At 43.5% G+C, this 23,184-nt stretch overlaps 1 protein-coding gene across 3 annotated transcripts in view; it reads right to left on the bottom strand.

Annotated features, from left to right (window-relative positions):
• ITGB8 (integrin subunit beta 8) overlaps positions 1 to 23,184 on the bottom strand; it is an 82,445-nt gene that overhangs the window by 22,360 nt on the left and 36,901 nt on the right. For all 3 annotated transcript variants that reach the window (XM_050938618.1, XM_050938619.1, XM_050938620.1), the window contains exons 6-8: positions 16,729 to 16,887; positions 5,361 to 5,456; positions 5,180 to 5,269 (exon numbers count right to left, since the gene is read on the bottom strand). In XM_050938618.1, coding sequence (XP_050794575.1) covers positions 5,180 to 5,269; positions 5,361 to 5,456; positions 16,729 to 16,887 — 345 coding nt within the window. The remainder of the gene's footprint in view (positions 1 to 5,179; positions 5,270 to 5,360; positions 5,457 to 16,728; positions 16,888 to 23,184) is intronic.

Genomic DNA, 23,184 nt, shown 5'->3' with positions numbered 1-23,184 from the left:
GCTTTCTGATACCCATAAGGACAGCTCATACCAGTGCCAAGCAGTCTTCTTCTGCCTCACTCAGCCATGGAGATTCCAGGCCAACAAGTCTAGGGACTCCAGGTTCGGGTGGAGCATACATCTGTGCTCTTGGGCAATCAAGTCCAGCAGCCTGTGCTACAAGGATTATGTGCACCTTGTCCCTCCTTACCTTGAGTAACACCCTATGGATGAGAAGCATGGGTGGAAAGGTGTAGAGAAACCTCCCTCTCCAGGGAAGGAGAAAGGTATTGGAGAGCGAGTCTGAACTGTGCCCCATGTTCAAGCAGGACTGAGGGCATTTCCTGTTAAATCTGGTTACAAACAGTTCCACCTGGGGAAACCCTGACCTCGGGAAAAACTGCATTCAACACGTCTGGTCAGATGGACCACTCATGATGATTGGTGAAGGATCTGTCAGCCTGTTCTGCCAGCCTGTTCTGAGTGCCTGGTAGATAGGAGGCTTCCAGGGAAATGGAGTGGACTATGCAGTACTCCCATAGCCTCAGCGCCTCCTGGCACGGGAGAGAGGAGCGAGTTCGCCCCCACCCCTTGTTTGTTTATATAAAACATTGTGGTTGTGACACACATTTGCCATGTAGGTTGTGACAGAATGCCTGACAGGCTAGGTGCACCACTCTTAATTCCCTGACATTGATATGTAGGGCTATTTCCTCTGGCGTCCAGAGGCCCTGAGTACTGAGGGGCCCCAAGTGAGCTCCCCATCCCACGTCCGAATTGTCAATGACCAGCAACATCGAAGGGGTGGGCCTTGTAAAGGAGATACCGCACACACTGTGTCTCAATCCAGCCACCACTGGAGAGTGAGCATTCCTGCTGAGGGAAGAGTGATCACCTTGTCCAGTGGGTGATGGCCTGGTCACCCAATGCCAGCCAGGCTTGAAGAGGCTGCAGTCTGAGCTGCGCATGCTGCACCATGTAGGTACAAGAGGCCCTATGTGTCAGGAGCCTCAGGCATCTCCATGCCCTGGTGATGGTAAAGGATTTCAGGCTGTTTATGGTCTCTTGGATGGCCCTGAAGCAGTTCTCTGGCAAGGAGGCTCTGGTCTGGTTTGAGTCAAGAGCCACTCCTATGAACTCTATCCTTTGAATAGGAGAGAAAGTCGACTTGTGCTCGTTTATCAGGAGCCCCAGGTCTTTGAAAGTGGACTGTATGAGGTTCATATGCTCTTCCACCACATCTCTCGACCAACCTTTGATCAGTCAGTCGTACAGGTAAGGGTAGACCTGCACTCCTTGCCTCCTGAGAAAGGCTCCCACCACTGCCACGCATGTTGTGTATGCTCGTGGAGCTGCTGATAGGGCAGCAAACCAGTCCCCTGGATCTTAGGGAAGAGATATCAGAGGCCAGGAAGACCATACGGAACTTCACCTTCTTCATGAACTTGTCTAGGATGGGTCTGAGATCCCTGTTGACCTTCAGGATCAGGAAGTAGTGTGAGTAAAACCCCTTGCCTCTTAAACTCTACAGGAATCACTTCCATGGCTCCCAACCTTAGGAGTGACTATACTTCCTGGGCCAGAAGTCTCAGGGTACTTGAAGAGGGACAGGGAGGGAGGATGGGAAGGAGGGGAAGAAATTAACTGCATGGTATATCCCACTTATACCGTGCAGAGCACCCAGTGCTCTGAAGTCAGGTTGATCCAGGCACAGTAAAATGGGACAAATGGTCCACACACATAGAGGTAAGATCCAGACTTTGGTTTGGTGAGCCATCCTCAGGCGCACCCTCAAGAGGACTGCTTAGACCCTGCCGGTTGTTTTGAGGCACAGATGTGGATTCTGAAGGGGCATGAGGTGTATGCCTCCTCCTAAAGCCCTTGTTCCTCCGCCGACTGAAATCCTGCCTCTGCTGTTGATGAGGCTGGTAGAATCTATCCTTAGGTTGGGGCTTATAGCTGAGGCCGGTGTGTGACGTCCTAAGGACTTCAGAGTGGCCCTGGAATCCTTCAGATTATAAAGATGGGCATTCATCTAATCTGAGAAGAGGAAATTTCCCTCAAATGGCAGGTCCTGAATTGTTTTCTGGACCTCATGAGGGAGTCCAGAGGACTGGAGCCAAGAGCTCAGTCTCATTACTACAACTGTGGCCATGGTGCAGGCTGCTGCATCTGCAGCATCCAAGGCCACCTGGATGGATGCGTTGGCTACCTCCAAAACTTCCTTGCCTTCCTCCAAAACTGCGAACGCTGATCTGGACTCTGTTGGTAAGAGCTCCGTGAATTTTAAAATGGCAGACCATGAATTAAAGTCATAACAACGTAAGAGGGCCTGGTGGTTCAAGATTCTCAGTTGTGGGCCCCATGCAGAATAGAACTTTCTCGCCAGTAATGAGGCCAGGGAACTTCTGACAGAGGAAGTGCTTGGAGCTGGGTTGGGTTTCGATGAAGGGTTAAGTGCTGCCTCCATTAAGAGAAAATTTAGTCTATTGTCTCTCTTCTTCTTAGTCCAGGGCTTAAAGTTCTTACAGATTCGGCACTTAACCTGAATGTGGCTCTCTCTGAGGCACTTCAGGCAGCTATCATGTTGGTTGCTTACCGGCATGGACTTGTGGATGTTGCACACTGTTTGAAGCTCTGAGACCAAGGCATGCACCATGGCCCCTGACGGTAGGTGCCCTGGCGCAGGAGCTTATCTAACTATTTGCTAACTACTGACTAATTTAACTATTTACACTCTATTTTACAGAGAACCATTAAGGAGTATTTGCATGCAGAGCAAGAGAATGAGAGTGTTCCAGCGACTGTCATGGATGGGAAGAAGGAACTGAGGAGGCGGAGGGTCAGCAGATGCCTATATACCCCACCATGAATGCACCACTCCAGGGGGTACCAGAAGCGACTGGACGGATCTGACCAGGGGAAAAACTTCCAGCAATGGTGCACATGACGTTCATGCAACTATACTGGAACAGACATGAGCAAGCACTCAAAGATGATGATTAGGGTATCCACATTCAAGTTTCCTACTGTTTTTACATAGTTTTGTGACGGTGTATTTATGACCACTGAAAAACCTATTCTAATGACGTATGTAACAAAAACTGGTTATTGCAGCAACAATGCTGTCTTAACAGCACTCTTTAAATAAAAGAGCAAGTATGCATCTATTGTTATCTAGCAGGAAAGGTTCCAAATTAGCTTGACAGTTTCCTCTTCTGACATTTTGCATCTACTTAGGAAAAATTTTGTCAGGACAAGCCTCAGGTTATTCTAAAAGTTACTGGATTATACTAACTGATTTATTCAGGACAAATGGTACGAAGCAGGCAACTAGCCAATCCTGACTGGGGCATTTGAGTGCTACCATGTATGAAACAAAAACCCAACATCATCAAAAATTGCTCTACTGTGCAATGAGTCCGCCTGTTCATTTTAGAGGGAATATTGCTTGTATTTGGCTTATTACAGATTTATTCAAACTGATTGCTAAAAGCTACTACTATCTGTACAAAAGTGGTATGTATAATTTCCCCTATTTTAGTAGGTTTTAAATATTTGTTTAATTGGACATTTTCACTGTTACAAAAGGAAGATCAATTACATGAATCTGAAAACATGTTTTGTGACATCTGAAAATTAGTGACTCATCTATGGTTTTTTAGCCAAGGATTTTCAGGCAGTGTTTTCCATAAATAAGCTGACAGATTTCCCTGCTTAGAACACAAGTGTAAAAGGCCCACTCTCTAACATTAACATTTATTTTCTTATATTAAAACATTTGCTTTCAGGAAGGCAAAACATCCAAGGCCAGTTCACAATGCATTTGTGTAGCACACATGCTAGAACCATGTTAAAAACGGAAAGTACCAAATCCACAAGAAAGGGAGGAGGGAAGGAAGAAGAGAAATAATGGATATTAGAGAAGTAAAAAAAAGGACAAGAGAGTGGGTGGATGGAGCAGGAAAGTCCCAAAGAATCTTCAAGGAAATAAAAAGGTTACATCGTGAAATTTTCATTTCTTCTCATTACATATCTGTCCAGGGTTATCTTCTAGAAATTGGGGTAGGATATTTGATGACTAACACAAATGTGCCATGTTACTGGCCAGAAATTGTGCAGCAAGAAATAATCCATTGATAATATGGAATGCTAAAGAGGACAGTGGCCTTAACCAAATGATGCTTAGCTCAGACCTTGGACGTTTTCTGGGAATCAACTTTCAAAGTTAACGTTATGAGAGAAGACACAACACACAGATTAAATTCATTGAAATAAACTGATTTGTATTAATTCAACTCCTGCTATTTTGTCTGTCTGGCTATTTCATAGTGCTTGCCTTTAACAGCACTGCAAGCTACGTGTTCACTGACATACTTTAGTGACTTATTTGGTATGCCTTGACAATTCTCAGACCTCAAAAGACAATGGTTTGTAAAACTTTTTCTTTACACAAATGATGGCAAATGCTCTGAGATCTCCTTGCAAGTCCAATTTTAACATAGTTATTCTGCTATGGCAAAACCTACTTTAAGACTATATCACAAGTGGCCATCAGTAAATAAGACACTCCCAACTCCTACAAGTTAAAAAAATGTTGTAATATACAGCCATATCACGGTTGTAATGTCTAAAGTTTTGTATTACATTTCTGAGCCTTTATGTAATACTGGTTTTGCGAAAAACAGCTAACAAAGAAAGTATATGTGTGGGAAAATAAAATGGGTAAAAAGGAAGAGAATAAAGGAGAGAACAGAGACAGAATATAAACCTAAGAGGGAGAAATAAAGAGAGACCAAAAAGGAAAAAATATTAGAGAAGGCAGAAGTGACAGAAAACAGTTAATGAAGGTGGAAACACAGAAATGCACCGAAACCCACAAACCACTTCCTAGAAAATAGCATAGCAACCAGGGCAAAGGATCCCCTGGGACAGTTAGGAGCAATTAAGGCACCAGTAAACTGAGAACTCATCCTAACCATCAGAGCATTAGGTCACTTAGAATGTTCACCAGATATGGACCTCATGCTAGGAATTACAAAGGAGCCAGGCACCCAACTCCTATTGACTTTCAATAGGAGTTTGGCACCTAATTCTCCTAAGCACCTTTGAAAAGCTCAGCCTTGGGCTGTAGTTTATTCTATGTAAGAAAACTGCACAAACAAGAAAAAAAATTCCATGATCTTCATGGGAAACATACCTGATAAGCGTCTACCACCAAATCATTCAGATTAGCTGCTTGCGATTCTATTTGTCTTGCGACAGTACCAGGCAACAGAGGCAAAAGATCCTATGAAAAATGCAATCATTTATTCACAATCATAATCTAAAAATTGCACTTTTAAAAAAGAAATCAATCGCAATTATGACTTTTATCACACCTTATACCAGTGAAACTGGTTTCCTTGAACTGCAAAAATAACATTGATGTTGTTGTCTATCAGTTTTTCAGAAAGTTGCCCAAGTGATGGATGTTCCTGAAAAATAAAATAAATTATGAAAAAGACTTCAGTTTTGGTAGACAAAACCCATGTTAATCATATTCCGTGGTCTCTGAGTAGTAAAATAAACATACATGGGAGTTATTCCAATCTTTGAATACTTAACAAAAATTAAATTAAACACATATGATTCCTGGGAAAGTACAGGGAATTACTCAAGATTTGGTTCAATGCTTCCCAACCTTTTGACAGAGACACCATTTTCCATTGTATTGCTTTATGGGCCCTGATCCCCTGATGCTAGGCCCTGGTACCACAGTTGTTACCTATTAACCTTCCTCCCCCACACCTTTCTTGTATTTTTCTGTGCCTGTTTTCTCCTGCCACTATCCATCTAGCTCATCTCATTTTTCAGCTTCTTTTTCATTGTTTGTTTCCGTTCTTCTGTTTGCTCCAAGCTTCTACATTCCCTTGTTCACCAGAAGACAACATGCTACTCAAGACGATGAAAGGGGCAAGGGCATAGAGGGTGAGGCATTTGCTGGCGTTTCTATAAGGGCAGGCTGCATATGTCTGTTATTGACAAATGAGGTGCCCATGGAAGCAGAGAATAGCTGTGCTAGTGCCAGCAGCTGCTTTCACTTGTGGCACGGAGGGAAGGGTGGAAGTTCATAATTCAACCACAAGAGGATGCACCTTACCCATCATTGTTAGAGTAAGATAACAGGAGTTATAGATAGGACCGACAAGAGGGGGGGAAGCCGGAACAAATTATCAGGGCCTGGTGGTCCAGAAGGGGGTCCGGCTTTCCCGACTTCGTCAGCCCTGTTTAGCTGGTCCACCCTTGCTGGAGGGCCTGAAAAAATTTTTTCACTGGGGTCCGAACCTGCTCTTGGCAGCCCTGGTTATAGAACCCATCCCTACCATTGCTTTCTTCCTATTCACATCACTCCCACACACCCCAGACGAATTTAGCACCACCCCTAGGGACCTACCACTCAAGCAGACACACACAGGCTAGATCAAACTCTTAAGTCCAGCAAGGAAATCAGATCTAACAAGGGAAAATGACTTTTTTGCACATATTTGTAGCAAACTTTGGAATAGAAGTTATTTTGGTAGCCCCATGTGGCATTTCCACAAAACTCCTACTATACAGACTATACCTCTACCTCGATATAACGCGACCTGATATAACATGAATTTGGATATAACACAGTGAAACAATGCTCCGGGGGGCGGGGGGGAAGCTGCGCACTCTAGTGGATCAAAGCAAGTTCAATATAATGCCGTTTATTTTGGCTCTTGAGGACAGCGTTATGTCGAGGTAGAGGTGTATTATATAAAAACTAAATAAAATCTACTTATTATAGGTCTCTGTGCCTTTATAACAGGACCACCCAAACAGCACCATTGGCCTGTATGGATGGGGGGAAGGGGAGGAAGTTGTGGAGATGTAATTTATTAGGATCACCATGGGATATCAATGGGAACACCAACTGTACGCTTGCAGCTGCAACAGCTCTTGCTTATATTGGCACAGCAGCAAAACATGATGGGTGAAACAGTGCTTAGCTTTACTCAGAACAAGTGCAGTCACAACAGTAGACTGAAAGCCCATTCACCAAAGGAGGAATTGTGTGAGTGGATGGTAGGTGCTTTTTACAGAGTTGCAACAACAAAATGCTCTAGTGTAGACAAGGCTTAGTCCAGCTGGTGAAATGCAGTTTATGAATTTGGGTTGAATTCAGTTTGGGCTGAATAAAAAAAAAAAAAAAGGGGGAAACAATTTTGAAAGGATCAAAACAGTTTTGAACTACAACTGATTTTTTTCCAGTGGAGGGGGGGAAATAAAAAAATCAATTGTGGTTCGAAATAAACTATTTTTTTCCAGATTTTTTACTTTGACCACTGAACTCAAAAATCAATTATTCACTCAGCTCTATTTCTGAGTTTGTGAGGCCCAGCCCAGTAGTCAAACTGCAGGAACAAACATTCAAGTAAGGTTAGCCAGAGGCAAATCTGAAATCAATGGCAAAAGCTCTTAACGAGTTCTGTGGGAGCAGGATTGGGCTCCCAGGCCTGATGAGACAAACTCTTACTTAGATGGGGATCACTGAAGTCTTATGCAAGTAACAGTTTGTAGCATTGGTGTCATAAACAGATAGCTAAGGGTTAATGTCTCTTTCACCTGAAGCACCTGACCAGAGGACCAATCAGGAAACCGAATTTTTTCAACTTTGGGTGGAGGGAATTTTGTGTCTGAGGTCTTTGTTTTCTGTCTGCCTGCTTTCTCTGAGCTTTGGAGAAGTAGTTTCTGTTTTCTAATCTTCTGTTTCTAAGTGTATGGACAAAGAGATCAGATAGTAAGTTATATGGTTTCTTTTCTTTGGTATTTGCATGAATATAAGTGCTGGAGTGTTTTGATTTGTATTCTTTTTGAATAAGGCTGTTTATTCAATATTCTTTTAAGCAATCGACCCTGTATTTTGTCACCTTAATACAGAGAGACCATTTGTATGTATTTTTTCTTTCTTTTTATATAAAGCTTTCTTTTAAGACCTGTTGGAGTTTTTCTTTACTTCAGGGAAATTGAGTCTGTACTCACCAGGGAATTGGTGGGAGGAAGAAATCAGGGGGAGATCTGTGTGTGTTGGATTTGCTAGCCTGATTTTGCATTCCCTCTGGGTGAAGAGGAAAGTGCTTTTGTTTCCAGGACTGTGAACGGAGAGGGGGAGTCACTCTGTTTGGATTCACAGAGCTTGTGTCTGTGTATCTCTCCAGGAGAACCTGGAGGGGGGAAGGGAAAAAGGATTATTTCCCTTTGTTGTGAGACTCAAGGGATTTGGGTCTTGGGGTCCCCAGGGAAGGTTTTTCAGGGGGACCAGAGTGCCCCAAAACATTCTAATTTTTTGGGTGGTGGCAGCAAGTACCAGGTCCAAGCTGGTAGCTAAGCTTGGAGGTTTTCATGCTAACCCCCATATTTTGGACGCTAAGGTCCAAATCTGGGACTAAGGTTATGATATGGTGTGCAGCGGTTACGGGATAGACAAAATCCAGAAGCCAGTAGGAATATTATATTTTTCTTTTCTCTGCTAAGGGCTTTTTAGCAGAGAGAAACAGTTTGGTTTTAAAAGGGAACCAAAGAGAATTTTTTTTTCCTGCTCTCTCTGGCAGTTTGTGGCTTGCATCTTAAGCAAGAAACCATTAAGGTGCTATTAAGAGTCTTTTGTCACACAATAGCACTCCCATTGAGAGTCATTACCAGCACTATATACATGCAAATAAAGTGGTTTTTCAGGTTTACTTAACATTGAAGATTAGCTAAAGGCACTGTTGCTAGGCAGACTCTAGGAGGCAACAGAGCCTGCAGTGCAGAAGATAAACACCGGAGGGCACCCCAACCCAAGAAAACAGGAACCATGACTTCTAAGGCAAAAATTGAGGCCGAAAAACAAATCAAAGAAGCTGAACACAGGCGACAACTGGAAATAAAACAAAAAGAGATGGAGATGAAAAAAGAGAAGAACAAATCAAACAGGCAGCACACAAAAGAAAACTAGAAGAAAAAGAGTTGGCCCACAGAAGGAAGCAAGAAGAAGAAGAGGCGGCCCACCGCCGAGAAATGGAAAAAACAACAAAAAGAAATGGAAAAACAACAAAAAGAGAATGAAGAGAGGGAAAAACAGAGAAAACATGAACTGGACTTGGCAAAAGCTGGGCTGCATGTGCCAGCCAACCCTAACAACCCGGCGCCAATTATTGCTCCACAGCACAGGAAATTTCCCACCTACAAGGCAGGTGATGACACCGAGGCCTTCTTGGAAAATTTTGAAAGAGCCTGTCTTGGGTACAGCATCCCCGAAGACCAGTACATGGTAGAATTAAGGTCACAGCTCAGTGGACCTTTAGCAGAGGTGGCAGCTGAAATGCCTAAGCAGCAAATGAATGACTATAAACTTTTTCAAACCAAGGCCAGATACAGAATGGGGATAACCCCAGATCATGCCCGTCGGCGCTTCAGAACCCAAAAGTGGAAACCAGAGGTGTCATTTCCCAAACACGCCTACTACGTTGCAAAAAACTATGAGGCCTGAATAACAGGACACAACGTTCAAACCTTGGAAGAACTGCACCTCCTCATACAAATGGAGCAGTTCTTGGATGGTGTTCCTGAAGACATCACACGGTACATACAAGATGGAAAACCCAAAGATCTCGCTGAGGCGGGGGAGATTGGAGCCAAATGGATGAAAGTGGCAGAAAGCAAGAAAGCTACTGTCAAGGGGAACGAATACCCCAGGGGGCACACCGACCATAAACCCTACAACCGAGGACAGCCAAAGACCCCACATACAACCCAAGTAAAGCCACAGACGCCCTACTCTTCCACCTCACCAGTCTCCAGTAACTCACCTCGGCCCAGTGACCCATCAGATGGAAGATGCTTTAAGTGTAATGAACTGGGACATATCAAGGCCAACTGTCCAAAGAACACCATGCGAGTGCAATTCATTACACCACCATCACACCAAAGATCCCCAGGCCCGGATGCCTCTCAAATACCCTTGGAGCGAAGGGAAAATTTGAGAGTGGGCAGAAAGAAGGTTACTGCATGGAGAGACACGGGGGCACAAGTGTCAGCTATCCACCAATCCTTCGTTGACCCCAAATTCATCAACCCAAAGGCCAAAGTTACAATTTACCCCTTCATGTCACAAGCTGTAGACTTGCCTACAGCTCAACTGCCTGTCCAGTACAAAGGCTGGTCAGGAATGTGGACTTTTGCAGTCTATGACAATTATCCTATCCCCATGCTACTGGGGGAAGACTTGGCCAACCAGGTGAGGCGGGCCAAGAGAGTGGGAATGGTTACACGTAGCCAAACCAGGCAAGCTTCCAAATTGGGTACCAGGTCTATGACTGAGCTAGTTAATTTATAAGTGCAACTACAGGTTACCTATATTTTCATTTTAACTCATTGTAATGTCCAAATTTGTTATGTCATGTATTAAAATATCATTTTAGATGAGTCTGAAAACTTATTTCTTATTTTAAAAAAATAAGGCCAAAGTAAAAAATGTCATCTGAAAATTTCAAAGAGAGCAAATTTTCTATTACATTACAAACATATTACAATATCAGAACAAGGCACAGCTGGCAACAGGATTAGTCATCGACTCCATTCTGTTTCCTGTAAGAATCTTACTATGTTTTATGTATTTTATCTTATCTTTTCTCTCTGCTAGCCAGGAAAATGTAATCTCTTTTTAGATAGTGTCTAGTTTTAGTTACAACATTGCTCTTTCCCTACTCAAACCTACTGTTTTCTTGAGTTTAGAAGATAATGATCAGAGATGTTAAATATTTCAAGGGAGGGAGTGAACCAAGGACATTTCTAATTAAAAAAGGAAAGAATCTTCTTTCCTCCCATCACTCATGCTTTCTTGGAGATCTTTAAAAGCCACAAAGAAGCAAAGGAAAAAAGTGACAAACTGGAAACAATTTCTGTCTTAAAGGCAAGTATTTGTATGTAAATACAGCGGAATCCTCTTAATTGGCACAGCCAAGTGAAAACAGAAACACACCAATTATGCTTTCTTCTATTATTCCCTAGTTTATTTCTAGAAGCTAGTAGGAATATAGCCTGATGGCAAATGGTTCTTCTACTTTGTAAAAATATTGTTGGAAAGTGATCTATAAGAGAGAAAAATAAAATCAAACACAAATAGGTGTGAGCACTTTTTCTTTTGTAGGATGTATTTTCAAAGAGGAAAAACAGTCATGCCTTCTTTCTGTGCCAAAGCACAAGTTTCCTTGTTGTTTTTCCTTGTTTTATTAGAAAGTCAGGTCTGTGTCTGTTTTTCTTGGAAGGGTCTCTAGGTGACTAGAGGATAAGTAGGATTATCAAAGGTATCAAGAAAGTAAAACTTAATCAATGGTGAGGAGGAGGACTTTTCCCCCAGATTTTAAAATATCTTATTAAACAGTGAGTCCCTCCAGTCCCTTAATTAAACACAGAATAAAAGGAAACCTCCACCAAAAACAGGGTAGACAAGATTTGACAACCCTGTTCCTACAGTAATTAGAAAACCAGAATCACCTAACCAATCAGTCTGTCCAGGTGTCTATAAGCAATAAACAGCATCAGTCCCTATCTCTCCCAACACCTTGCTGGTCATGCTTAGAAGAAGCCACAACGAATTTGATTTATTAAAAGGGCAGGGAAGCAGCCTGTAGTGCACAAATGAGGACCTAATGATCTACTAGATCAGCAGTTCTCAAACTTCATTGAACCGCAACCCACTTCTGCCAACAAAAATTACTACATGACCCCAGGAGAGGGGACTGAAGCCTGATATCGCTTGAGCCCCACCGCCCCAGGCGGGAGTGAAGGGGAGACCAAAGCCGAAGAGTGAGCCCCACTGCTCCGGGTGGTGGGAGAGGGCAAAGCTGAAGCCCAAGGGCTTCAGGCCCTGGTTGGGAGCCTGTAACCTGGGCATCATTGCCCAGAGATGAACCCCTTGGGCTTTGGCCCCAGCCCCCAGGCAGTGACTTGGGCTTTAGCTTCAGCCCTGGGCCCCAGCAAGTCTAATGCCAGCCCTGGCAACCCCATTAAAACAGAGTCCCAACCCACAATTTGAGAACCGCTGTACTAGATCTTTTCCATCTCTAAGACCAGGCTGGCAGGGACCACTAGACATGTCATGTACTCTGTACGGAGAAAAGCTACAGAGAAAAACACACACGCGATTTGTGTAGGACACTGCACAGCAGCACTGCATGGATAAGTGTTATACTGCTGAATCATATCTATTCCAAAAAGTCTGATATTGTGAAAGATCCACAGTGTAGATCTTTCCCATGTCTGCTGCTACACAACTTCCCACATGTCTGCATGCATGAGCCAATGGCAAACTGGAAAGAGAGTCAGCAGAGCAGTTTTATTAAAACATGCCTCACTGTGGGAAATCCATTGATGACTTCATTTGGGAGGCTAAACCTACTGCCCATTCCACAAAAACTCCATCACAAAAACACAGGGTGAGGTTTGATCCCATTTGGAAGTATCCATGCACAGAAGAGTATGACTCCAAAAGCCTTTAGTTCAGGAAGAACATTTAAAACCCTGTCTGCAATCAGCAGCCATCCTGGCTTAAGAGTAGCTCATTTTTTGATTTGTTTTATATTGGTGACAGTTTCCAGTTGAAAACTGAAGTATTCAGTATTTCAGCTAAATTCTCAACATAGAAAATAATGAACTTGCTTTGTAACAGATGGACTATCTAGAACATCAGAAGAGTCTTTGGCACCAGAAAAAAGATCTATATTTAAAGCAATTGTTTAATATACAGAGACAAATTCTCCTCTGTTATAGTAGTGCAACTCCTCTGAAGTAAAAGAGGTCACACACACCAGTGGAATTGAAAAGATATTATAACTCTCAAGTATATAGTCTTTTGTTCTGATGAAGGGATGCCTGTGGATTACTTTCATGAAACAGATTAAATGGAACAGTTGTTTACAACATTGGAGCAGTACAACAATACTGAAACTAAACAGGCTAGCCGAAGAGGAATAAACAAGCCTGATAAGCGAGGGGAAATATAAAAGGTGACAGAAGGAGTAAATTAATGAAAGGACATTAGATAATCTGAAATCCAAACAGCCTTCCAGTCAGTCTGCCAAGCTTCTAAACACCCACTTGTTCCGAGAAGCATTTCAGCTTCAATGTCACACAACACATAGTGGCTGTTCTAGAAGGTATTCTACTGCTTTTGAACATACACACTGTTAGCATTATTGTGCCATTCCTATGTACACTGGGCTTTTGGGATCAAAGTCAGCACTGGCATACACAAATGGAATTCCTACTGAGTTAATGGGGACGACTGCCATCTTACACTACAGTTAAATGTGTGTCTTACAGTGTGAGCTCCTGGAGGCAGCAAAGTTGCCTGTTGGCAATGTTTGTCTCATGGACAATGCTGTGTTTCAATGGCACTGCATAAACCAAAGACCCACCTGTCATTTCATATTTCCAGTATCTACTAATCAGGGCTGGCTCCAGGCACCAGCCGAGCAAGCTCATGCTTGGGGTGGCAGATTCTAAGGGGCGGCATTCCGCCCAATCCTAGGGCAGCACGGCTGCCCATTTTTTTTCTTTTATTTTTTTGTTCGCTGCTCTGGCCGCCCTGCAGGGGGTGGCGGCGTGGAGGAGGGGAACGCCCTGCTGGGAGCAGACTGCGCACTCCGCCTGCCCCAGCCGATGCCAAGTCTGCAGCAAGCCCAGCAGCCAGCGTCCTTCCCTCCCTGCCAACCGGAGAGGCACGGAGCCCACTCGGCAGGCGGCGCAGCTGAGGGGCTGAGTGGTGAGCATCCTGGCTGAAGGAAGCCCTGGCCGCTCCCCTTCTCCCTCTCCCCCCCGGTCCCTCCCCTTCCCCCCTGCTAGCTGGGGCACACACTCCACTGCCCGGGGCACGTCTGCAGGGAGTCCTGCTAGCTGAAAATTTGCACTCTGGCTCTGGCTGCCCCGCAGAGCTTTTTTTTTTTTTTTTTTTTTGCTTGAGGTGGCAAAAAGCCAGAGCCGGCCTTGCTGCTAATTTATGGTATTGTATCGGTTAGGCGGTGATTCCTATTCCCCCAACTGAACTTAGATTAAGCAATTTCACTAAACTCTACAAATCTGAGAAAATTTGCTTTTCAAAACTATAGAATCTTTCATATATTATTGAAGAAGACTTTTGAAAGCTAAAACAAGCCTGCTGAATATAAACAGGTTATCATTGCATGCCAGTATATTTGATGCATTTTTTGCACAAATATATAAAACAGTAAGTCATGCCGGGTGGAATTCAGATGTATCTAAATCCATGCTAGCTCTTTAAACCCCTCTGGCACAAGACTCCTTTCAGTGTGCCAAGATTGAATTAGTTTCTTACTATTATACATCATCCTTCCTGCGTGATTTCTACAAGGCCCTATTCTCTACTCCCTTCAATGCCACAAAGCATCCTCCCTGACTTAAAAGCACTATCATCACTGTTTGATTTACTAGAACGAGTCCCTACCATACAATGCAAGACTTCTGCAAATTGCTAGCATATTCTCGTGCAGAGTAATACAACAAAATGATGATTTCCCTCCTTCTCTTTTACATTCTATACAACAGATGCAGGAGATCTATCAGATGGCAACTTACCTCCTAAAAATACCTTCTTATGTTGTGCTTTGCAGAACACTGCTGACCCCATCAAAATGGATTATTGACATATTTTACATTGGCTAGAAAGGATGTCAATAATTTTACTTCCACCACACTTCTTCTTGGTCCTACATCCTGCTTACTAAGGCAAATATTAATGATTTACTAATTTAAGTAGAAGCACCATAGACTCATAGACTTTAAGGTCAGAAGGGACCATTATGATCATCTAGTCTGACCTCCCGTACAATGCAGGCCACAGAATCTCACCCACTCACTCCTGTAACAAACTCCTAACCTATGTCTGAGTTACTGAAGTCCTCAAATCATGGTTTAAAGACCTCAAGGTGCACAGAATCCTCCAGCAAGTGACCCGCACCCCACGCTGCAGAAGAAGGCGAAAAACCTCCAAGGCCTCTGCCAATCTGCCCTGGAGGAAAATTCCTTCCCGACTCCAAATATGGCAATCAGCTAAACCCTGAGCATGTGGGCAAGACTCACTAGCCAGCATCCAGGAAAGAATTCTCTGTAGTAACTCAGATCCCATCCCATCTAACATCCCATCACAGACCACCGGGCATATTTACCTGCTAATAATCAAAGATGAATTAATTGCCAAAATTAGGCTATCCCATCATACCATTCCCTCCATAAACTTATCAAGCTTAGTCTTGAAGCCAGATATGTCTTTTGCCCCCACTACTTCCCTTAGAAGTCTGTTCCAGAACATCACTCCTCTAATGGTTAGAAATCTTCATCTAATTTCAAGTCTAAACTTCCTAGTGTCCAATTTATATCCATTTGTTCTTGTGTCCACATTGGTACTAAGCTTAAATGATGCCTGTCCCTCCCTGATATTTATCCTTCTGATATATTTATAAAGAGCAATCATATCTCCCATCAGCCTTCTTTTGGTTAGGCTAAACAAGCCAAGCTCTTTCAGTCTCCTTTCATAAGACAGGTTTTCCATTCCTCGGATCATCATAATAGCCCTTCTCTGTACCTGTTCCAGTTTGAATTCATCCTTTTTAAACATGAGAGACCAGAACTGCACACAATATTCCAGATGAGGTCTCTACAGTGCCTTGTATAATTATACTAACCCCTCCTTATCTTTACTGGAAATACCTGGCCGGATGCATCCCAAGACCCATTAGCTTTTTTAACGGCCATATCACATTGGCGGCTCATAGTCATCCTGTGATCAACCAATACTCCAAGGGCCTTCTCCTCCTCTGTTACTTCCAACTGATGTGTCCCCAATTTATAACCAAAATTCTTGTTGTTAATCCCTAAATGTATGACCTTGCACTTTTCACTATTAAATTTCATCCCATTACTATTACTCCAGTTTACATGGTCATCCAGATCATCCTGTATGATATCCCAATCCTTCTCTGTGTCAGAAATACCTCCCAGCTTTGTGTCAGCCACAAACTTTATTAGCACATTCCCACTTTTTGTGCCAAGGTCAGTAATAAAAAGATTAAATAAGATTGGTCCCAAAACCGATCCCTGAGGAACTCCACTAGTAACCTCCTTCCAGCCTGACAGTTCACCTTTCAGTATGACCCGTTGTAGTCTCCCCTTTAACTAGTTCCTTATCCACCTTTCAATTTTCATATTGATCCCCATCTTTTCCAATTTAGTTAATAATTCCCCATGTGGAACCGTATCAATGCCTTATTGAAATCGAGGTAAATTAGATCCACTGTGTTTTCTTTGTCTAAAAAATCTGTTACCTTCTCAAAGAAGATCAGGTTGGTTTGGCACAATCTACCTTTTGTAAAACCATATTGTATTTTGTCCCAATTACCACTGACCTCAATGTCCTTAACTACTTTCTTCATCAATTTTTTTTCCAAGACCTTGCATACTACAGATGTCAAACTAACAGGCCTAAAATTACTCGGATAACATTTTTTTCCCCCTTTCTTAGAAACAGGACTATGTTAGGAATTCTCCAGTCCTACGATACAACCCCTGAGTTTACTGATTCATTAAAAATTCTTGCATCAGTTTAGTGTCAATTTAAAATCTTGATTTTTAAATTTGACAATGCATTGGCTTCCCAAAGGTAAGAGTGTATGACATATACCTTACCATACTTGTAGCTTTGATGTACACATTATCTTTCAGATGGCAATTTCCATCATTGGGAATTACTATCCCGGCCAATTTACTATCAAGGGCCAGATGAGAGGTCTGATCTGTCATCACAAGAAGTAATCGCTTTGCTTCTTTGCGCCAACCAATATGACTCTAAAAGAAAAAAAAGTAGGCATGAGAATGAAATTTAACTCTTTTAATTCTATAATAGTAAATATGACTTGGAAGTCCAATGTAAGTCTATTTTCAGTTACTGTACTGCTTAAAAAATAAAACATAAGCACTGAAGCTGAGTGTTAGCATACACTCGAGGCAGATGAAGTAGTTAATGCACTAATTCTTTACACATGGAGCTTGGTGTTTATCCTGATCCTGCAAAGCGCTTATGTGAGCAAAGTTCTGCACATGTTTAAATGCTTCGCAGGATTGAGGCATAGGGTTAGCAAGTCCACAAGAAGTGAGTTCTGTTAGTTTCAATCCATCTTGGAGCAGATGGATTTATTTTCCATTGACTTGTCTCTTTTTTTTTTAAAAAGGGGGCGTGGGAGAAGAGACATCACCTATAAAAATTGAGTCAGAAATATGTGTTGTGCAATATACATGTTGGTATAACACAACTGCAAAATTCCATATGTAATGTTAGTACTTATCAACTCAACTGCAGTGTTTGTAAAATTCTTTGATTTGAGATCATTACGTACAAGAAACACACAAAGAAATTCTCTGAATGAATGCAACACATTTTTAATATACTTAATGATACCAGAGTTAAAATAAGAGAAACACTGTTTTTTTGTAAATTCCTTACACTTCTCAAAAGGGACACAAAACATAGCATCAGTTAGGCTATTGCACGCATTCTACTCAACAAAATTTAACATGGAAAAAAAATCACAACTCTCAATCATGGGCACCAGGTTTGTGTAATTTTTGGTGGTGCCCAGAACGGATCCAAGCAGAGCCATCCCGTCCACAGGATGGACTGCAGCAACCGCCCCAGAACCTGCACTTTGTGGGGACCCATGCTTCAGGAGGACACGGGGTCAAGGGCGGCCTTGACACGGGGATTAGTGGGGGGCCTGGTGTTGGCAGCAGCAAACAACCTGGCCCCAGCCCATTCCACCTCGCCGGCTCCCAGCACTGCTTGGGGAAGGGACGGAAGCCGGAAAGAGGCGGGGGCTTGGGAGAAGAGTTGGAATGGGGGCGGAGGCAGAGCAGGGACAGGAAGAGGTGGGGCTGGCTGGGGCCAGATGGCTCACTGCTGCTGGCAGCATCATGTATGACATCAAGTTCAGCATCAGGTATGACACCCAGGCATTCAACAACCCAGGCATATATTCAGCTGGGCTGCAGAGCTGGCCTGTGGCTCCTTCTAGCTGCAAACGGGTGCTGTGGTGCCTGCTCTGCCAAAATTTGTGTAGCTCCATGTCCTAACCTACCACTGTTTGGGACAGGGTACGGCGACAGTCAGATGAAGTTTATGGGCATATGCAAATAAGTCCATTACATAATTGGATAAAATGTCACGTGGAGCTGCACAAAACCTATTAGCTATGATTCTGAGAAACACAGACCAAAGGATGGTGAGTTGTAGGATGGGAAAAGAGTCGGCTGTGAAGTATAATCCTAAATCAAGGGTCAGCAACCTATGGCACACATGCCAAAGATGGCACATGAGTCGATTTTTAATGGTCGGAGTCCCAACAGGCAGCAGAGTGCCATTAAAAATCCTTCCCAGCCTGGTCTGGCCCGCTCTTCACCCCCCTCCACTCCTGCCATGAGGGCAGAAGCATAGGCATGTGCAAGGGGTGTGCCGGGTGTGCCCAGGCAGGAGGTGGGCAAATGGCCCCACTCTCCCGGCGCGACAAGCCGCGGGGTTCGTGCTCCTGGGCCGGAGCTCCTGGCCGAGTGCAGCAAGCCGCCGGTCCCTCCCCTGCCTTTCCCACTCCCCTGGAGCCCTTCTGCCACACACGCAGCACTCTGAGGGGTGGGGCTGCCCGCTCCCACGGGGCAGCGTGTCTGCTCTGCGCAGAGGAGAACATGCTGCTAGGAGCCTCATGGTAAGGGGCCCAGGGCTGGGGGGGCTGGATAAGGGGTGGGGGCAGTCAGGGGACAGGGAGCAGGCTGGGTTGGATAGGGAGTAGGATTCCGGGCGGGGTGATTAGGGGTAGGGGGTCCCTGGAGGGGGCAGTCAGGGAGCAGGGGGGTGGATGGGGCATGGGAATCCCAGGGTCTGTCAGGGGGTCAGGTGGGGGGTGGATAGAGGTCAGGGCAGTCAGGGAACAAGGAGCAAGGAGGGTCCTGGGGGGCAGTTAGGGTGAGGGGTTTCTGGAGGGGGTGGTCAGGGGACAAGGAGCTGGGGGGATTGTATGAGTTGGGAGTTCTGGGGGTCCTGTCAGGAGGCAGGGGTGTGGAGAGGGGTTGGGGCAGGCAGGGGACAGGTAGGGTCCTAGGGGGGCAGGCAAGGGACAAGAAGCAGGGAGGCTTAGATAGGGGATGGGGTCCGGTGGGGGCAGTTGGGGCAGAGGTCCCAGGAGGGGGTGGGCAGGGGACAAGGAGTGAGGGGGGTGGGGGTTCTGAAGGGGGCAGTCACCCAGCCCTCTGCTCTGAGCCCCGCACACCCCCCAGACCCTCGCCCTGAGCCCTGTACCTCCCTCATACATACCCAGCCCTCTGTTTGACTCCTTTACCTCCCCCCAACCCAGCTCTGACTCTGGCACTCTCCCATCCCCATCCCCACCAGCCCATGCACCTCCAGATCTCTACCCCCACTCTGAGCACCAAAAAGGAGCTCCTGCACCCCTTCCCCTCACATTTCCACCTGCACCCCTCACATCAAGTGGGAGCTGCCCAGGTAAGTGCCCCACACCCAAACATCCTGCCCCAACCCTGAGCCCCCTCTCTCATTCTGGGTCCTGGCCAGACCCTTCACCCCCAGCTCTGTGCTCAGTGCATTCCCACCCTCAGCTCAGTGCAGAGAGAGGAAGAGAATGGGCCAGAACCAGGGAGAAGGTAGGTACCCACTGTATGTGGGCAGGGATGGGACCCCAGACTGGCAGCGGGCTGAGTGGAACTGGCAGGCAGGATCCCAGCTGGTAGGAGCCGGCGGATGAAACCCCCGAGCAGCAGTGGGCTGAGCGGCTCAGCCCACTGCCAGTCTGGGGTCCCAACCGCCAACCCCACACAGTCCGCTGCCAGTCTGGGGTTCTGGCTGCCAGACCCTTGCCAGCCAGGGTCCTGGCTGCAGGCCCCACTCAGCCCGCTGCCGGCCTAGGTGAACAGAACCCTAGATCAGCAGCAGGCTGAGTGGGCCGGTGCCGTAAGATCAACATTTTAATTTAATTTTAAATGAAGTTTCTTAAACATTTTGAAAACCTTGTTTATTTTAGAATACAACACTAGTTTAGTTATATAATATACAGACTTATAGCAAGAGACCTTCTAAAAAAACATTAAAATGTATTACTGGCATGCGAAACCTTAAAGTGAATAAATTAAGACTCGGCACACTACTTCTGAAAGGTTGCCGACCCCTGTCCTAAATAATTAAGCTCAACTACACTTGTAAAAATTAAGTGACCAGAGAACATATTGTGATATGGCATCTTTTATTTTTTCTCTCAGATCTTTTCATTCACACTCTAATTTGTAAAAATGGTAATTGGCAATGAGTCTCCTACTCAGAGCAAATTAGAAAGTTCTGCTCTATGAAAAATTAGTTCGTATTAATTAACTTACAGCTCACACTTGTCGTTATGAAATGCACATTGTTCTCATCCATTTCAGTCAACAATTCAATTAACGGGAAGGACTGTCTATACTCATGAATGTTTCCATTCTATTATTTTTGGAAGCATATAACCCCTTTCAAACTTGAATGTCAGAAGTATGGAATGCATCCAGTGATCAACATTTAAATGCAAGAAATCCTTTCAGTGCTTCAAAGTAATTTTTGTAGCAGCTGTGAACAGAATATCTATGTTTTGTGTTTATTTTCCTGCTTTACACTATTCAGCTTTTAAATATAAAGAAGCCCACAATCAATCTGTTTTGGGTGGGGTGTTTTTCGGGTGATTACTCTCTCAACTCATTCCCCTGTCCTAAAAGAAAATGGATAAATGGATAAGAGAGAAGAACCATGAAAAAGAAGCCTGATCCTCTTGACATGAACAGTACCATTGTCCAGAAGTCCTACCTGCTAAGCTCGACAAGCATTGCATTGCTTCACAAAGCAAAAAGCAAGAGGACTGGATGGACACTCAACTTTGTGTATCACGTAGATCTTTCCTCATTCTTTTCTACTTTGAGGAGTATTAAGATGTTTCTGTAGGCATGCAGTAAGGTGGGTTTTTTTTTTTTTAAAGTACAAACTCTTTACAAGATTGAACTGACACTGAAATGCATCTATATGCTAAAACCATACAAGGCAATGACAATTTAGTACTCAAATATTTTCTAAAATGGAGGATTTTAGAAAGTTCAAACCACATGTGCAGCCCTTAGAACAAAGGTAGAGGGAGGATTCTGTATTGCTCGGTGGGATCCTTCTTTGGTTAGCTAAAGAGCAGGTCCGCTCTTTAAAGAGCATAAAACTGTTACATGGGATTTTATCATTGTGTCTCAATTATTTAAAAATATCAGCTGTTCAGTTTATATATTTACAGTTAGTCGTTTCTAACTGCCAACCCTGAAAATCCAACCCATGATAGGAGAATCAAGATTGGAATTTTCCATTACCAATAATAAAAGTTTTCAGCCCAAATCTGATCCTCAGTTACATTCATTCAACTCCTGACTTCAAATTACACCTTTAATAACTTGTGTAAATGCAACTGACTGGAGCTTAGTAAACAATTCTGTTGATGCAGGAGAACTTGCTTCCAGCTCTGTCTCCCATTGTGTTGTTGACTCTGCTGTGATAACAGGAATAAGAAACAGCAAAACTTATTTTTGTCAACGAAATCAGCACTCTTGCATCGGATCACACACACACGGACCAAATCTGTTAAGTAGAAAAGTGACATTTTTACTAGGGCTGTCAAATGATTAACAAAATGAATCACGATTAATCATACTGTTAAGCAATAACAGAATACCATTTATTTAAATATTTTTGTATGTTTTCTACATTTTCAAATATATTGATTTTAACTACAACACAGAAAACAAAGTGTACAGTGTTCACTTTATATTTATTACAAATATTTGAGCTGTAAAAAACAAAATGAACAGTATTTTTCAACTCACCAAAAACAAGTACTGTAGCACAATCTCTTTATCATGAAAGTTGAACTTACAAATGTAGAATTATGTACAAAAAACAACAACAGTTGCATTCAAAAATAAAACAATTTTAAACTTTAGAGCCTACAAGTCCACTCAGTCCTACTTCTCGTTCAGCCAGTCACTCAGACAACCAAGTCTGTTCACATTTACAGGAGATAATACCGCCCACTTCTTGTTTACAATGTCACCTAAAAGTGAGAAAGGCATTCTCATGGCAGTGTTGTAGCCGGCACCACAAGATATTTACGTGCCAGATACGCTAATGGTGTCCCTTCATGCTTCAACCACTATTCCAGCGGACATGCGTCCGTGTTGATGACAGGTTTTGCTTGATAATAATCCAAAGCAGTGCAGACCAATGCATGTTCACTTTTATCATCTGAGTCAGATGCCACCAGCAGAAGGTTGATTTTCTTTTTTGGTGGTTCGGGGTTTGTAGTTTCTGTATCAGAGCATTGCTCTTTTAAGACTTCTGAAAGCATGCTCCACCCCTTGTGCCTCTTAGATTTTGGAAGGCACTTCAGATTCTTAAACCTTGGGTCGAGAGCTGTAGCTATCTTTAGAAATCTCACATTAGAGCCTTCTTTGCGTTTTGTCAAATCTGCAGTGAAAGTGTTCTTAAAACGAACAACATGTGCTAGGTCATCATCCAAGACTGCTAGAACATGAAATACATGACAGAATGTGGGTAAAATAGATAAGGAGGCATACTATTCTCCCCCAAGGAGTTCAGTCAAAATTTAATTAATCTATTATTTTTTTAACGAGTGTCATTGGCATGGAAGCATGTTCTCTGCAATGATGGCTGAAGCATAAAGGGGCATATGAATGTTTAGCATATCTGGTAAACACAAATACCTGGCAATGCCAGCTACAGAAGTGTCATGTGAATGCCTGTTCTCAATTTCAGGTGACACTGTAAATAAAGAGATGGCAGCATTATCTCTCGTAAATGTAAACAAACTTGCTTGTCTTACATTGTTTTACATTGTTATGTTTTTGAGTGAAGTTATGTAACAAAAAAATAAATAATCTACATCTGTAAGTTGCATTTTCATGATAAAGGGTACTTGTTTATCTGTTTCACATTATGGTACTTGTCTGAGGTGAACTGAAAAATACTGTTTCTTTTGTTTATCATTTTTACAATGCAAAAATTTGTTA

Source organism: Gopherus flavomarginatus, chromosome 2 (genome assembly GCF_025201925.1).
Source record: "Gopherus flavomarginatus isolate rGopFla2 chromosome 2, rGopFla2.mat.asm, whole genome shotgun sequence".
In the NCBI taxonomy this organism is placed as follows: domain Eukaryota; kingdom Metazoa; phylum Chordata; order Testudines; family Testudinidae; genus Gopherus; species Gopherus flavomarginatus.
The sequence above is the reverse complement of the archived record's forward strand: the minus strand, read 5'-3'. Positions and strand labels throughout refer to the sequence as shown.